Source organism: Chelmon rostratus, chromosome 9 (genome assembly GCF_017976325.1).
Source record: "Chelmon rostratus isolate fCheRos1 chromosome 9, fCheRos1.pri, whole genome shotgun sequence".
Lineage (NCBI taxonomy): Eukaryota > Metazoa > Chordata > Actinopteri > Chaetodontiformes > Chaetodontidae > Chelmon > Chelmon rostratus.
In genome coordinates, this window is record NC_055666.1 from 13,802,019 (window position 1) to 13,819,090 (window position 17,072).

Below are 17,072 nucleotides of genomic sequence, written 5' to 3' on the forward strand. Positions count from 1 at the left end.
GACACAGGCCAGTGTCACCCACACACACCTACCTCCTTACAGAGCTATACAATTCAGTATTAAGCATATCATGTATAGCAGGTACCTATCCACAGACAGGTCAATGAGCTGTCACCATGGAAACAAGTTCATGTGGCACTGTGAACGATTCTCTGACGTGTCCTCAAGCATGATGGAGACAAGACATTTTGTGACATTTAAGTGCGGCATGTAATTTCTCTCATTTTGTTTAATTTAATCGCTATTCTCCTCTCCTTTAACACCACACTCTGTGCATTCTGACCAAACAAGCAATGTTTGATATACAAATTAATCTCTTCTCTCTGGACAGCTTTGTTTCAAGAAGTTTGATGAACAGTAAAAATGAAGCAAAGGCAAAGTCAGCTTCACAGTGTTGAAGTAAAAATATTATTGCTCTATTCATAATTGGTCTATATTATCCATTAGTCTGCTTTAACACTTAATATTAACGTACACATATTCACCATTAACTTGTTGATTATTAGCATGAATATTAGTTGCATATTTGCTCTTTATTAGTCATTATAACGCACTTATTAATGCCTTATTCTACATGACCATATTCTACAACTACCAGGCCATTAGAGGTTTTTTTACATGAATTGCGACCTTAATAACCTAACCCTTACCCCGAGAATAATGCATTACTAAATGGTTTATAATGACTAAGAAGGAGCCAAAATGGTACTAATATGCATGCTATTGAGTAACAACTTAATGTTGAATATGTAGACCTCAATATTATGTGTTGATTTGAGTAATCTGAAAAGCAAAAATCCTGCTTTAAAAAGTTTCATCATATTTTCTTAATCCAGCCAAATGAAAAGTACAAAATACATCAATGAAATATTGGTCTTTCCATCTTAGCCACTGAAATCTGGCTGCAGTGGGAACTTGAGTAACAGGAACCATAGACACAGGGAGCTCCACCTGAATGAAGCACAGTAAAGATCTCTTGCTCTTGCTGTGACATGGTTGAATTGTACTTTATGACCGGTGCAAAAGTGATCACGCGCATACAGTAACAGGCAAACGCATGTGTCACAATGAAGAATGTGTAGGTGGAGCAGGAAGGAACAGTATGTTGGTGAGTCTTTCGACTAAAGATTTCCCGCAGGGCAAAAGAAGCTGATGAAAGAGAAGAAAAAACAGACAAGACTACAATTACACTAGAGGAATGCGAAAATAATAACCAAACCTCTTTAAATATTAATCAAATATGTCCGAAAATGACTAACAACTCATTCTCACAGGCTTTCAGTCTGAGTGTGCGCATGTTTACGTCACTGTGGTATGTTGATTCACAGTCGCCCATTGTTCATTGTTATGTAATTTCCATCTGATGAACTCAATACGTCAGAAACAATAGAAAACTCAGGAGGAACAACGAGCAGAATCACAGACATATGAAGTGAAGGGGGCGGTGTGAGATAGATGGCCTGAAAACACCGTGTGAAGAGGAACAAGTGAAACTGATGAGAGAATTTAGAGGAAGTGAGGGTAACGTTTAAAGAAAAGGCAGGAGGGAGCGAGAGAGAAATCGGTGACTGCAGCGAGGGGAGCACATGAAACGCAGATGCAGGGTGTACTGTATTGTGTATGAATACATTCTGTGGGAAGCAGCACTTTATATAAGATTGTGTTGGTTTATTAAATTGCCTGAAAAGTGACAGAAAACTTCACTTCTGCAGGATGTGAAGATTGTGACTTCTTCAGTCTCACAAAAAAAATGCATAAGAGGTTTGTTTATGCTCAAAATGCGCTCCCATGTTGGCACCATCCACGTTATATAAACAATGCTAACAAAACCGAATCCACATATTGGGATGAAAGCCATTCTACCCACATTATATTATTTAAAGCATTAATATATTATTATAAAGTATTATGACTATTTGAGTGGTGTTGGCCTAAATCCTGCTCTGTTTAGCATGCACTTACAGTATCACCTACATCATATGAACAGCTTCCACAGCAGTATATGTGGTGGTGGAGCTCCCACGGCAATTACCACATCTAGTGTGAAATGCAAATTACAGAACTTCCACTGGATTAAAATACCCAAAAAAGTACATTATTCAATGATATCAGCACCTAATATGCACAATTCCTGTGTAAAATAAGGCTCTGATATAAAACACTGTTTATTCTCAGGAAAGCCTTTCAAACTAGCAAAACACAGCCTGGGAAAACCATACAAGCTGCAAATAAAGGAGAGAAGACGATTATTTAAAATGAGGATTTTACTGCGCTGTTGTATTTGTAAATTTTGTTTGGCCTTCTGTCGGCGAACAGATACAGGAAAACAGAGTCACACGGAAACCGGGACTACATGCAAAACTAAATCAACTGTGCAATCCTGACATGTGGATAATATCAGTATACTGATGAGCTGGAACATATGCTCACTTCAGCGAGGCAAAGCAGCCAACTGGCCGCCCAGACGGGAGCTGATTCTGAAAAGTTTCTCCAATTCAGCGGGACTAGTTTGGATTCGAGCACGTGTTTAAAATGCACGGCTCCTCAAGAAGGTCCACGTCAATGCTTGAGAGCTCAATAAGCCACAAGAAGCCTGGAAAACAGATTTAGCACTGCTGGACTTCTCGTTCCCTGTTCGGTATCACCAACAAGCAATTTGTGATCCCACTGATTTCATTCATTAGATGCTGCAGAGGGAAGCATTAATTGGCAAGCGATTCATCAGGGGACTGGATTTTAGCCCATCAACCTTTCTGTTGCTGATTAGTCTCCAAGGGCAACCTGTGATTCATTAGTCAAACTGAGATCAGCAGGTAGTGACTGATGCCACTACACTTTCAGCTGTATTGACCCCTCTGCATGCAGCCTTTATTGCACAAATCAATCAAATTCACTCTATTCTTTATTAGCTCTCATCAACAATCTGAAGTGATTCTCATCCATCAAAAGTCTTAAACGTGCTCTTCAGATAGAACAATGTTGCTTAGGCTGAAGCACAGGAAGACATCAGTAGGTCAGTATTGTAGCCGTCAGGAATTTCCCACACCATGGCCCACAGTGGATGAGTCATATTCGAAAGCCTGTCCTGCTGACACTGGCAGGAGTCAAAGGTGAGGTTAACAGCTACGAGTGTGATGCATTCTGTACCGGCTGAGTGAAAATGGGACCCACTCGAAGCGATTCAGGCACAATGAAAACAGCAAGCGTTCCCAAAGCAGAGCAGATTGTCTGATTGATTCCCATTATTTATTCGCTGTCTAATTGTTTTGCCGTCCATTACTCCCAGGTGTGCTGTTGGCGTAGTAGTAAGTGCGTCGCGATGTTGGCAGCCCTGCAGCAGGGGAGCAGTCATACTGCAGCTGAAGTGCATTGCTGCAGCAGAACGGGCAAGACAGCGAAAATTGAAGATTGAGAAAAATGTTTTTATGCACTCCCATAAAGAGCTTAATTGGCACAAAGCTGCTCCATGCTTCAACTACGCTGAATGTCTCTCTAGAGAACTGCACGGAAGTCACATCCTCAAGAGGACAAAGTCACCTCATTACGTCCTCTCGAAATGTTGCAGTGACTCACATGCACGGCGTGTGCTGTGTGATGTGGGCAGTGTCAGCCTCGAGAAGTTTTAGAGAAGGAAAAGGCCTTTCAGGGAGAATCTGAAGCATTTTTTATGCAGTGAATGTTTAAAGGAACGGTTTCTAATGTGAGCTTCTAAAGACTGGGCTTTTCTCTCTCCTGCCACACAATTGCTTTGTGAATTTTATGTTTGAAGCTCCTGCCATCAGCTCTATTGGTTACAGTCACATTATACTCAAAGTATTTACTGAAGTCTCTTGCGAAAAGCTGGTCTAACGGGCCAACAAACAGACGAGCGTGCAGGTTGAAAACAAAGCACTTCAACAGTTCGTCCAAGCTAAACAACGTTGTTTATCCTTTAAAGCAGCACATAGGTGTTTTCTGATTGGACTTTCTTCTTGGGAGGACGTTCTCAAGGGCAAACTTATAAAAAAACCCAAACATTTGAAAATGAAGGTGGTCTGCTGGTCTACCGTCGTTGTTTGCACTCAAGGTTTGAAGGTATATTTGCAACATTAGTCGCAGCAGCTCAAAATGAAGTGGTTTCGACAGCTGGCTCGTTCACAAAATGTATGTTTGTGCAACTGATTGTGTTAGTTTCCCGGTTGGCCATGGGGTTGGCCAGTCGCTCTCATTTTTTATCCTTTACTAAATTATATCTGTTACTCTTCAGGCTTTCATTCTGCCTTCAGACCTTTGGCTGTTTAGAACAGCTATAAACAATTTTGCTGTGACCCTTAAAGATGGTCACAAAAACATACCCCACGTTTAACTAAAGTGAAGATTTCCTTTAGGGACAAGATATCACCACTGATGAACATGAAACTGACAAGTGAGCTCTTGTTTGGGTGTGTGTGAGTGTCCTTTGCTACCAAAGGTTTGGCAATAAGCAGAGCCTCCATGTTTGCACAATAGCGTGTCATCCATACAGTAGTTAGTACATCATTGTTTGTGTACCTAAATCAGGCTTCCGTACATGTGCCACTCCTGAATTTTGGCACACATCTGATGTATTTAGACCCTGGTAAGGAGAATGAAGATCTGTTTACTTTTTGTTTTGAGTCCTCACTGAGAGAGAGAGAGTAAGTCTAGAATTTGATGCACTGAGGCGAGGCTGTTCTCATTAGGCTCAGTATCCATGAGGAGCTGGCCCAGATAAACCTGCTCAGCAAGTCTTTCCCTGAAGAGTTACAGTTACTGTGCTAGATATGCAAAACCAAGCCAGCACACAGCTGAACATACACGGCGGCAGAAAGATTTAAAGTCTGTTGTGCTGTTCAGAGAGCCGCAGACCAATCAGCAACCCAATATGTGTGTGTGTGTGTGTGTGTGTGTGTGTGTGTGTGTGTGTGTGTGTCTGCGCATGTGTTTGAGACAATGAGACTCAGAGTGAGCGAGTGTTGGTAATAATTGAGTTTAGTCAAGAGTTACTGGGGGTCTAAGAGCATTACACACTTGAGTGTGATTGATGAAGTGGACTTGGCATTGTTGCCATAGTAAGTCCATAAGCAGTACGTAACTGAAAAGCAGCAGCGTTTGGCCTTGGAAAAAAACACACACACACACACACACACACACACACACACACACACACACACACACACACACCTATGTTTAAAGAGATGATTGGATTTTTGGTAACAGCTCACTGAACAGCACAATTAATTCATTTGGAGTCGCTTAAATTTACAGGCTGTAAACTGTACTATTAAAAGACTGAGAGTGAAGGATGATTCATGTGGAGTAAACCTGAAATAAGTGTCTCACACTGACAGTGCCTCTACAGTATCTTACTGTTTCTAAATCAATCTCTGTATAGTGGATGGTTTTGCACTATGTCTAGCACCTCATGAGTTTACATATCAAGTATTCACTGTATTTATAATAACAGTGTAAAATCCAGCTTTATTTTATCTTTAATGTTATGTGTGAGACTCTTGCTTGAGTGTGTCTGTTGCCCTAATTGGGTTGTGACAGAATGCAGGTCCTGACTTTACTGTAGTCCAGTAAAGTCCAGAGGGTTTTATTTTTCAACTTGTGGATTTGAAAAGGAAAACAGAAGCAGGGAGTGGAACCACGGCATTTCCTCCTGCTTCATCTCTTTGGATTTTGCTCCTTGATGTACACGTTCATACAAAATTTACAATGCAACTGTACAATGCATGATATATAGACGTAACGCTGATGGATGACGACCTGAATTAGAAATGTTTGAAGTTGAATGGGAGTGAGCCTCGTGTGTTTAAAGCTAATAAAGATATCTTCAGTTGTGGCACATGCCTTGCAAAGGCTGCTACAATTAACTTGAAAGGAGCAGAAGATGTAAAAAATGAGCCGTCCTTTAAAGTCTTTGTCATGTGGTAATGATGGCCAAATTAGCCATTTTTCTGTCTACCAAAAGAAAATACCTCCCTTGATTTAACCGAGGTGTTGCAGGATGATTAAAATGCTTGTTAGGTCTTAGTTTGAGGAATACATTTTTATCAAGTCCTTTTGTAATTTTTATCAAAATATATCATACCTCTCACTGCATCAGTGCTTTATATTGTTGTTTAGACTTGTATCATTAGACATTTTGTCTGATGGTCTCACTCAGATCAGGATGTTCTGTATCTGAGCACATAATTCAAGGCTGAGTATGTGAGCAAGCATTCAATACTACAGATAGACTCTGGTCAATACTCAGACAGTATTGGCTATCCACCCTTAGTCTCATATACAGTATTCATTAATATAAATGTAGAATCACACACAAACAGCAGGACTCACCTTGGTCTAGAGACTTGGCAGGAGCCCAGCTTTTGAAGTAGTCATCCTGAGTGGAAACACAACAGAAAGAAACTGGGTTATGAAAAAAATAACACCATGTCGAGAAAATCATTGAATTATTTTGTAGACCACAGAGAGAACAGCACAAATACTAAAGCACACGACTGAGGAATCCTGTCCTCATTCCTCTCTCCTTTTGTTCTCTCATACTTGCATTTTGTAAAAATGAATGATTGCAGTGAAAAGTGGAAACACACTGAGCGGTAGAGGCTTGTTTTTGCATTTAAAAATGGGACACAAACATACAGGGAAACCTGCAGGAGACACGCTGAGGAGGAGAGAAAGTCAGGCTTAAGTAAAAAAAAAAAAACAGGTTTAAGTAGGCTAAAACATTTACTGTCAAGGTCAAAGTGGTCTTTTGTTCTGAAAAACAGTCCAGAGAGAAGTATTGCTGTTCTTGTTAATAGAAGGAAATGACAGGAGGAGAAGGAGGATTTTGAGGAGAGGTGGTGTAATGCCATTTTTTAGCTGTTAGGGTGTTCCCAAAACCATTCTGAAGAAGCCCTCATTAGTCTTACTGATGAGACAGAGTACAGTCTACAGTCATGGAAAAAGCCTCATCAACTGAAAATATTAAAAGAGAAAATAATTGGCTTGTCTCAGCTAAGCTCAGTTCAGAAGAGGTTTGGATTTGCTAAGCCAAATACACTTTGACTCAATTGCTCCATTCAGAGCGGATTCCCTGCCCAGCTAGAAGACATCTCCTATTCTGTTGTACAATTAAAACCCCCATTATCAAAACAGCCACAGCTTAGAGATTCCCTCCAACGGAAATCAAGTTTTTAACCTTCGTAACACGTCCATATGGCGTTTTGTTTATGCTACATGACCTGTGATGAGTGAAATAAGCAGCTAACACCATGCCTCAGCATTTCCACCATGGAACTGCAGTGGACAGTCTCAGAAACATGGATTCAGACATCCAGGGTTTCATATGTCACATACCTAAGGAACCAGTCCCATTAACTTGCAGCGTGGGGCTGCGGTGAGAAGCCAGGATGAGAAGCCAGGTGAGGCTACGTGTCGGTATTTTGCAAGTTATAGCAGTATTCGGTTGCGAAGTTACAAAAGGAGAAATGGTGAGACGTCATGTGTTACCAAAGGACCTGAAAATCCAAGAGCTAAACTTTCAGATAAAACTCAGGTTTGCAGTATTTATTTTCCAGAGCACTCACATGCATTTTTCCACGACTACGAGCCAACATGTTGGTAAGTTTGCTTCCCTCCTGTTTCAGCTCTTGACTGTGTCCAAACAATCCTGCCATTTGCTGGATAATGTAAGTCAACGTTAGCTGGCCAAGTTACATGATGTCAGATGTGTCAGCAAACGATACTCAAAACAGTTTGTCAGACAGCTGAGCTCCTGAATTGCATGACGACAGTATTCATTATGATAAATCTGACGGAAAAGTTCACATGACTGTAGGGTTGCTCTAGATCAACTCATACTAACTGAGGGCAGAGATTAAATCTGATCCTTTATATCATATGAAGGGGAAAAGCTCTGAATATGTAATTTTGATGAACAGAAATTAGTTTTTAGGAGGTTAATCAACGCCAGGAGAGGAGCTTTAAAAATGCTTGTTTCATGTTGGATGCATATCACACACATAAGTGAAATGAGTGTTTAACAGTCTATGCATCAGCTTATAGGACACGACATATAAATGAGTGTGTAGCTGGTGTGTTTTCAGCTTGCAGTGCAGTAGGAGCCAATAAATAAAAATAGCAGCAGCGAAATCATTTCAATAGACGTGTCTGTTATGTGAACAGGTCTACGCTCAGGCAGACCAGCTGATGATGAGCGCCTTTAAATTATGCAACATTTTATTCTATTATCATTCATTACTCGTTTATCCTCTTATGAGTGCACACAGGAAGAATGAAAAATACATAAATACACACTTACATGTGCTTACAACCACATTATAGCATGTTCAACCGCTTCTGAAATGTTCATATTGCGTTTATATGGTGGATTAAAGTCAAGTGTTACCATGTTAGCACTGAAAGTAATCAGCGTTTTCTTAACAATGTGAGCTATACCCGCCCATACACACACACACACACATACACACTCTCTCTCTCTCTCTCTCACACACACACACACACACACAGTGGTGGCGTCTGCATCTAAAGTAGTGCCCAGGGCGAACCATATGTGTGTCAGCAGGGAGTGAGCCTGTGTCAGTGACACTATGTGAACGAGGCAGAGAAATCCTGCTGAGTTTAAAAGCAGGATCTCTACCTCCTTCATTATTGAATAAAAGAGAGAGAGAAGGGGAGAGAGACAGCGAGAGAGAGAGAAAGGCTAAATTAGGCAGTCATAGGAAACAGAAAATGGACAGCTGACCCACTCATCCAGTCCTTGTTCTATAAATGACGACTGCCGACACTTGAGCCAGCACAAAAGTTTGAAATGAGGAGAAGAAACCTAATTAGCTTCTCCCTCAGGTCCTTACTTCACTCATGTCCTCCCTTTTTTTCCTCTTACTTCATGTCCATCTCTGCTGCTCTGTCTCTATTCTTTATGGCTGTGACAGTGCAAAGCAGGATGTTGCTGCAAAGCTCTGTGGCCCTGAACCCTGAATTTATGCAAACATGAACTCAATTACAATTTTACTTTGTGTTTAGACAGTGACAATAACTTCCCAATGACTCTCAGACGTATTGGGCGCTGTCGTAGCAGCATATTAATGCCACTGGTTTTGACACGAGATGATCGACAATTGGCCGTGGGATGTGGGCACCACCGTGCTACACAACCTAATCCGCAAGAAAGGTCTATTTTTCATATTTGGAAGTTTGTGCGTGTCCCAAACTTGATATACTACGATAAGAATTGCAGCATTTTCTTAAAGTTATGAAACCCATCCAGCCACTACAGCAACATTTTAATATGCAATACTATACCACATTGTGGCTGACCAGCCACCAAACCTGCAGTGCATTTAAATGAGCAACACCTCTCCAGCTCTGCAGCAATGCCTTAAAGCAAGTGTCAGACAAACACCACAGTGTCTGGCTCTTCCAGGAAGGTACTGCAATATGTTTCAGAATAGTATTATCAAATTACAAACACAATGGATTTACTTACCTCTGCTTCCTTTAAATGATTGCAGAAGAGAGAGGTAGAGCAATAGAAGGGAGAGAGGAGAGAAGGAAAGAAAGAAAGGTCAGTGATACGGCACAGTATGCAACGTCTATCAGATCCATTACAACCCGCCGTTACTCACTCTGAATACTGAGCTCAACTCGAGAGATTCATTTAATAGGTATCTGATTCTGAAGGTGGTAGAATACCAAAGGACTCGCACATGCACACGCTCGCAGCCTTATGAGATAGCTTTATTTGATGTGGCATGTAATTTGAAACACATCGAGGGCAAATTGTGGCGGCTTAGAGTTGAGGCACAGCATAAAGGAAAAAGAGAAAGGGGGGAAAGCAAGAAAGGGAGAGGCGGGGAGGCTGTGCAAAAGTGGAGCCAGGAGGGGAAAAAAAAGGTATATGAATTTAATGTCTTTTTATTGTGCTAAAATGTGCTTGAGAGGAGGGGAGAGGAGAGGGTTGAAGGGTTTCTTTATCTGAGTGAGGGTCTAGGATTGGGGGGCGTCATGTTCCTTACAAAGCCAAAACACGTTTCATAACTGACTCATGACGGGACATGACTTTCTGCAGTCTGTTTTGGCATGTGGAAACGTACTATGCCTCAGAAATGTTTGATTTCTGTGACAACAGCATGTAGAATCGTCACAGAGAGTCAGAGAGGTAGGCAGGAGAGGAATTCAGAGGCCGATGAAAAGAAAGCTAGCGAGTGAGACAGCCACAACTAGCCTATGCTAATGCTAAGTGTACGATTTATATATATACATATATATATTTAGCATATATATATATAATGGCCTAATCTATATTTGAAAAGTATGTAAGTTGGTGAACCAGCAAACTGGTTATCTACTCAGCTAAGCTCTGAAGCTAGTTAGCTCAGCAGAGTCACAGTCCACACTCTGCTAAACAGAGATGAGTCCCTATTAAACACACGCAGGAAATACTTCAAATAAAGTTGTTTTTTCTTGGAGTGGACAGTGTGTTTGCAGATAGTTTTGTTTTCCGCTGAAGATAAAAACTTTTTTAATGCCACACTGGGGAAATTGAATTGTTACAGAGAGCAAAGAACAAAAGAGAGATATAGAAAGATCAATAAGACAATAAAAGTGAATACGGAATAAAAATCAACTATATAGTATAGGTATGTACATTATATACAAGAGTATACGAATGAAGAACTTCAGTGTAGGTATTGTGTTGTACGGATAGTCTGAAACTTTTTTTTTTCTCAGTTTCACTGCTTCTGTGTTTACTGATGTCTGCCTTTGTCCAGCAGCCTTTGTGATTCATCATTTTAAGCTATATAAATGAAATCCACTTGACTTGACACTGTTGGCTAGAGCTTCCCATTGTAGCACAACCCTCAGCGTTTCACCTTTTCTGTACCTGTTTACACCCACAGTGACTGTGGGATCGATTAAACCCATATGAGAACAGCAGTGAATAGCTCTGTCTGTGTGGCTCTATCTGAACCAGGTCCTGTGAAACAAATACATTTGTTGTCTTGTTGATTTCTGTACCATCTGGACAATTTGCGACATGTTGCTGTTTTCTGCTGAGTTCATTTTGACCTGCAGCTACAAACATGTTGTGTGGACAAGAGAAAGTGTTTCGTCTGTTATCATCAGATAACAGCATTTTCCGTGTCCAGCAGAGGACTGCAGCTGAGGGGCCGCTGCCTCAGATGTGCTTGCACTGTTTTTTACTGGCCGGCGTTACTTCAGGTTCACTGGGGCTGTTACTAGCCCTCTTATTATTCAATCTAAGTCTCAGGGATGACCTTTCCTTGCCTAGGACCCCCATTAATATTTTAGTGCGCTCATCTCAAAAGCATTAACTGGCTGTTTAGCTCACTGCGACACTGCCCCAATGTCATTCAAACCCTTTAAAGTGATTACAAGGAGATAAAACTGTGCGGTTATAATCATATCGTCTTTGTTGGAGGTGGAGCTGGAATTTTCAGTGGTGTGTCACACAGAGAGGAAGTCTTTCAACCGTGTCTATTTCAGGTTGCAAACGCTCTGCAGGAGCTTGTTGGCAGGCAAAAAATTTCAACAGTTTAATTAAGCTTTTTTTAAGGTTCAATTAAAATCTATTTAAAATGTAGCACAACAGCTGTCAGTGAAAATAGGATTCCTTTATTAAAAAACTCTACACGATGCAGTTTATTTAGCAATGCCTCCATTTTAATTATGGTTAATTGACTGCATGTCTGTGTTCAAACACCTTCATGTCGCAGTGAGTAGTTCCATTAGACGACGTTGTTTAGCAGTTAGAAGTTCAGACGGTCTCCCCAGAGGAAGGACAGGGCAAACATTTCATCAAAACAACTTCAGATTTTTGTTGTGGTAAACAATAAAACTCAACACTCTCCGTTTCGCTGCCCAACATAAACATGGATTGTTTTATAAGCAAATGGCAAAAGCTCTTCGTTTTCTGAAGAGGACAGTCATTGAATTATGTGTTAGCATACCTCAATCTCAGAAACCTGGATGTGCCAGCTGGAGTACTGTAACCAGGATGCTGTGGTTCATCCAGGTTTCTGATTATTCTCCAGGTGCTTCCTTAACTCAAGTTATGTAGCAGTAAGCCAGAAAAACAGAAAATATGATGATGAACTATACAACAGTGGTCCCCTTATCAAGCGGACTGGGTATCCGTTAGATGTGGTTGATCCACATCAATTAGAGTTTCTCAGTATTTAGTAAATGTGCTCATTATTTGCACATGACATGACAAATAAACTGTGCTTTCATTTTACGTCTGAGGACAGTCTCAAAAAGTCTTTCATTTCTGTGATGACCGCTTCACAGTCATTCTGTCTCCTGGGTCTCCAGCAGGTTAGCTCTCTCTCCGGTTTAAAGTGATGGGCCTGAGATCTCATCTGATAGCACATCCCTGAGGAAGTCCGTGACAGGAAAAGGTAGAGAAGAAACAGAATTGATTCAGAAAGGGACCAAATGGGAATGGCTTCAGCCCGATTAGCTTCTCTCAGCAGAAGTAACCTCTGAGCACTGAACGAGTGTGTGTGTGCACACACTCATACTCACAAGGTGGCATTGGTTTGCACAAATACTGGCATTAACATGAAAATAGGCAAAGCCATGCCTGGAGTGCTGACTGAAGATGTCATAATCAGAGGATGAGGATGCAAATCTGGCCTCTTGGTGGAAACTAAACAGCATTAAAAATTTACTGTGTACTTAATGCATTTTATTCATTGGTCTGGAACCTTGCCGGATTCCTTCCCTCCCCCATCTTTCACCCCATAGTCTCTAATTCATTCTCCTCTCCTCTCCTCCTCCTCCTCTTCCTCTCATTCTTTCATCCCTACCAAGTCTCTGCTCTCCTCCTCAGGCTACATCCTACTTATAGACAAGCACTGATCTGGGAACTGATCAGTGTCCTGTGAAGCTGATATATGAGCTTTGTGAGCAGATGGCAGAACAGAGCAAAGAGTAGATTTTAGAGAGACACTGCATTGGATTACTTTACTGTAATATTGTGTGGTAACTCAACCATAGACAGAAATAATGCGTTTGATGAGCCTGCTTTTTGTCCTCGCTAGTAGAGAAAGAAGTATCTGATTTGTGAAACATAACATTGTGGTCTGTATCAACCAAGCTGGTTGTGTTCATTCACTTAAGACAAACATCACCAGAACTTCGTCAGTTCTTTGGTGAGGGAATTCATGCGTCGTTTATGTTATAGCTAACACTCAAACCAACAGCAGTCTGAGGTCACGTGGCCTCAACTGGCTGAAAGACATGAGAATAAACTAATCCATCAGCACTGCCATTACTGGCTGACAGAGTCAAACTGAACACAATTACAACAACAGCGAAAGCAGAGCTGTTTGGTTAATCAGAGTCAGCAGGCCTCCAACAGATGGTAGTCTGCATGAATAAGGGAGTTATTCAGTCTAAAACCTCGAGTGAGAGACTGGCTAAGACACTGGCTAACATTATAGTTTCCTCCAACCTCCGCAGTCTGTATGTGAAACTGCTATGCAACCCCACAGCTGCTCAGCAAACATTCAGTCCATGATTTCTTCCACTGTAACCGGAGTGTGAAATGTGTGAAATTGTAGAGGTGAAACTTTGGCCAAGAAACACGGCGAGTCAACCCGTTCTCAATCGCAGAGCATCAAATACAGACGCTTTGTCACGCCTCTTCTCCTGCGCGTCTGTGTGAGACACACCAGGCTTTCAGCTAACTCTGATGTTAACCCATCCACGTCAGCCTTCCTGCCAGAAAGCCTTTCTAACACGTGGTTAAGGTTGTAAAACAGTCACAGTGTGGTCAGTTTATGCACCAAAACTACTAAGTCTACGTCTAATATTGACTCCAGGGGTTTACAGTAGAGTTAGTTGAAAGCCCGGTGCGTCTCATACAGACTCTGAGGCTACCTTGTAAGTCTATATGGGGCGCTGATGGACAGTATTTGACACCCAGGCAATGAGATCTGGCCGGCCGAGTATAACCAGCCCGGCTTACAAGACATCAGCGGCACACACCAGAATGACGTTTTGGTTTCGAGGTCCCCTGCCGCCATGCTGCTCACAACTAAAACGTGAGGCGACGTAATGGAGAAGAATAAAGGTGGAATAGAGTTCATGGAGCAGAGAATTGTGGTTTTGACTTTCAGTTGATCAGCAGCTGGTCAGAGTACAGAACAGTCAGTGTTTTGTTTCCATTTGCAGGTGAAAAGATGTCTAACAGTCTATTCAAACTGGGTTTTTAATGTATGTTTTTAAGAGCAACTGATGACTATATTCTGGCATATTTCTTTGCATGGTAAAAAGGTAAAAAGCAAAATCTTTTACATTCACGACTGCACTGGAGTGCGAGTGACATGCCACGGCTGAGCTGGACGCTGGACGGACTGCACGAGAGAGCGCAGATATACAGTGAAGGATAGAGGAAGAGAAGAGGGGGATGAAGGGACGCTCTACAGGAAGAAAAAGAGATTGAAGGGTAAGAAAGTAGAGGGAAGATGACAAGGATACAGAGACAGAGAAGGGGAGGAGAAGGGGTGAGGAGGACAGGAAGTGCAGAGAAAGAAGAGAGAGAATAAGAAGAACAGAGATGGGAGTTTGCTTTCTTGTAGGGCAGCTCACCGGAGTCCACTATTCCTATCTACAGCCTCAAGATTGACAAAGAGCTCCTCATCCATATGAACAGACAGGTAACACTGAATATTACATGTGCTGCTGAGGGGATGCAGCAGCACACCACCACTAAATATTGCTGACATGCACACAAACACACACACACTCACAAAATTTGCACCTGCGTTTGAGGATAGCTACACAAACTCAAATTAATAGTTTATTGAAGTGTACTCTCTTTCTCTTACTCTCTCTCCCTCTCTCTCACCCTCTCTCACTCTCTCACCCTCTCTCTCTCTCTCTCTCTCTCACACACACACACGCACGCAAAGAGCCATATTACCACAGCGAATTCCTTCCAGACTGTGATGCTAAATAGGGTCCAACTAACCAATGACAACATTTGAATAAACCGCCAATCCAGCTTCTCTAAACTGAGACCAACTCCTTTTTTTTCCTGCTTACTTCCCCTCTTCTCCCCACGGCTTTCTATTTTTATAGCCTCCCTCATTCATCAACTCTCTTCCTCTCTCCTCTACTCCTCTTTTTTTTTTTTGCACTGCTGAAAACATCCCTCAACTGAACAACGTGGCTCGAAGCCAAACATCAAAAATATGCTTCCTCTTCATTCTGTCCTTTCTCTTCACGTTAATGAGGGAAAAACCTTCCCTGAGCAGCCTGTTATTCCGAATATCTCTCCATCTTCACACTCTTCGTTCTTTCTACTTTCCAATACCCTCTCCAAACTGGATTCCTTTCATTTTTTTTCTCCTATTTTCTCTCAGTTTCAGTTTCATTGAACATAAAAATCAATCGATTAGAAGAGAGTGGTACGGGAGTGGTGAAAAGAGGAGAGTTAGTCTAACTTGAAACTTAGAGAGGGATAACTGAGAGAAAGAATAAGGCAAAGACAAAGGAAGAGACTGATGATGGAGCATATTCCCGGTGAGAGAAGGTTTTTAGCAGTTAATACAGAAGAAACAGTGACTAACAGATAGCACATAAATGACAGAAACAATTGGAGCAGAGAGAAAGACTCGGTGCAGATGAATGACACTTTTGACTTATCAAAATGACTGGCTGTCAGGGCAATCGCAGTTATAGTTCCATCCAAATGTCATGTGAGTTTTAACCAAACTTTTAAAATAAACTGAATGAGGAGAGTTTCCATTATGCTCTTAAAAAGGGAGCATTTAATGGTGTTGTGTGAGCTTTCTGTGGAGTCATTTGACAACAAATCCCTTTTACCTAAAGTGTATGCGCATAGAAGCCAGCTAATGAGGGGGAAGAGGAGGATAATGAGTAAGAAAAAGCCTCATTGTGATGATATCTTGCTTTTAAAAATGTCCCTCTCCTGCCATCATTGGGCTCACCCCAGTTTGTACATTTTTGGATTCATAAATCTAAAATTAAATCGTATTTGGTGCCTGAGAGATTCCAGATCTCAGGATGCAGGGCTCGGGTGTGCTCCCGCAAGACTACTACTTTGTACGACACGCTGTTCGACCTCTTTACGTACAGTATGCAGCCAGAGAGAAATGCTAGACTGACTTACTGATGGTGAATAACGGCACACATTTTCAGACTGTCTTTCATGGAAGAAATTAGTTCTGTTGCACTTGTTTGTAAACATGTTACGGAAAGACTTGGGAGGAGGGGGCTACCTTCATACCCCTCTACCTCTATTCATGCTTGTCAGCATTTGTCGAAGGTGGAGATGTAATTACTTCAAATCTGATATAATAACACATTAAATTAAATTGCCTTTCGCACATGTAGAAGGATGCGTTTAATCTCTCTGATAGAGAAGAAATGCTGCACGTTGAGCTGCAAATGACAATAAATTTAATTTAATAAGTCATTAAGGTTTTCTGTTGATCAGTGTTTGATCATTATAGAATTGAGAAAAGCAGCGTTTCATGTTTCACACACTGGAACCATCAAATGTTTGACATAGTTGCCTGATAAATGACTTAAGAAATACACATTTCATTTCTAGCATTTATTCTCTTGTCATTTCAGCAGTAACTAAGATATTATAATTGTTTATGTGTGTCAGGTGCTGTGCGTGCTTGTCAGGAAGCCACATCTGCAGCAAGAAATGTGGGTATTGGTCACTCACATCACTGAGTTACTAAATGGATGAACAGCTGACTGACAGACGAGCATAAAGGGGAAAAAAAGCAGGCGAAAATCTCAGCCACTCGTTCGAGTTAAACACAGTGACAGAGAGAGAACTGAGGAGAATGAGATCAAGGCAGCGGCAGAAGGGAACTGACAAGCAAGAAATAAAACAGTCTGAAACACTTTGCTTGGGATTCCGACATTTTCTCCACACACCTAGCTAAGTCCCATGTTTGTTACTGTTTTCCCGAGTCACTTTTAGCTGTCAGATCAGCGTTTCACCATGTAAGCCTCACAGCGGCTCGACCTATAGATCTGAGGCTGGG

The 17,072-nt window shown here is 41.5% G+C and overlaps 1 protein-coding gene across 3 annotated transcripts in view; it reads right to left on the bottom strand.

Moving 5' to 3' along the window:
• spock1 (SPARC (osteonectin), cwcv and kazal like domains proteoglycan 1) overlaps positions 1–17,072 on the bottom strand; it is a 99,009-nt gene that overhangs the window by 38,376 nt on the left and 43,561 nt on the right. For 2 of the 3 annotated variants that reach the window (XM_041944104.1, XM_041944106.1), the window contains exons 3-4: positions 9,500–9,508; positions 6,343–6,388 (exon numbers count right to left, since the gene is read on the bottom strand). In XM_041944104.1, the coding sequence (XP_041800038.1) occupies positions 6,343–6,388; positions 9,500–9,508 (55 nt within the window). The remainder of the gene's footprint in view (positions 1–6,342; positions 6,389–9,499; positions 9,509–17,072) is intronic. The other variant, XM_041944105.1, reaches the window with a different exon arrangement.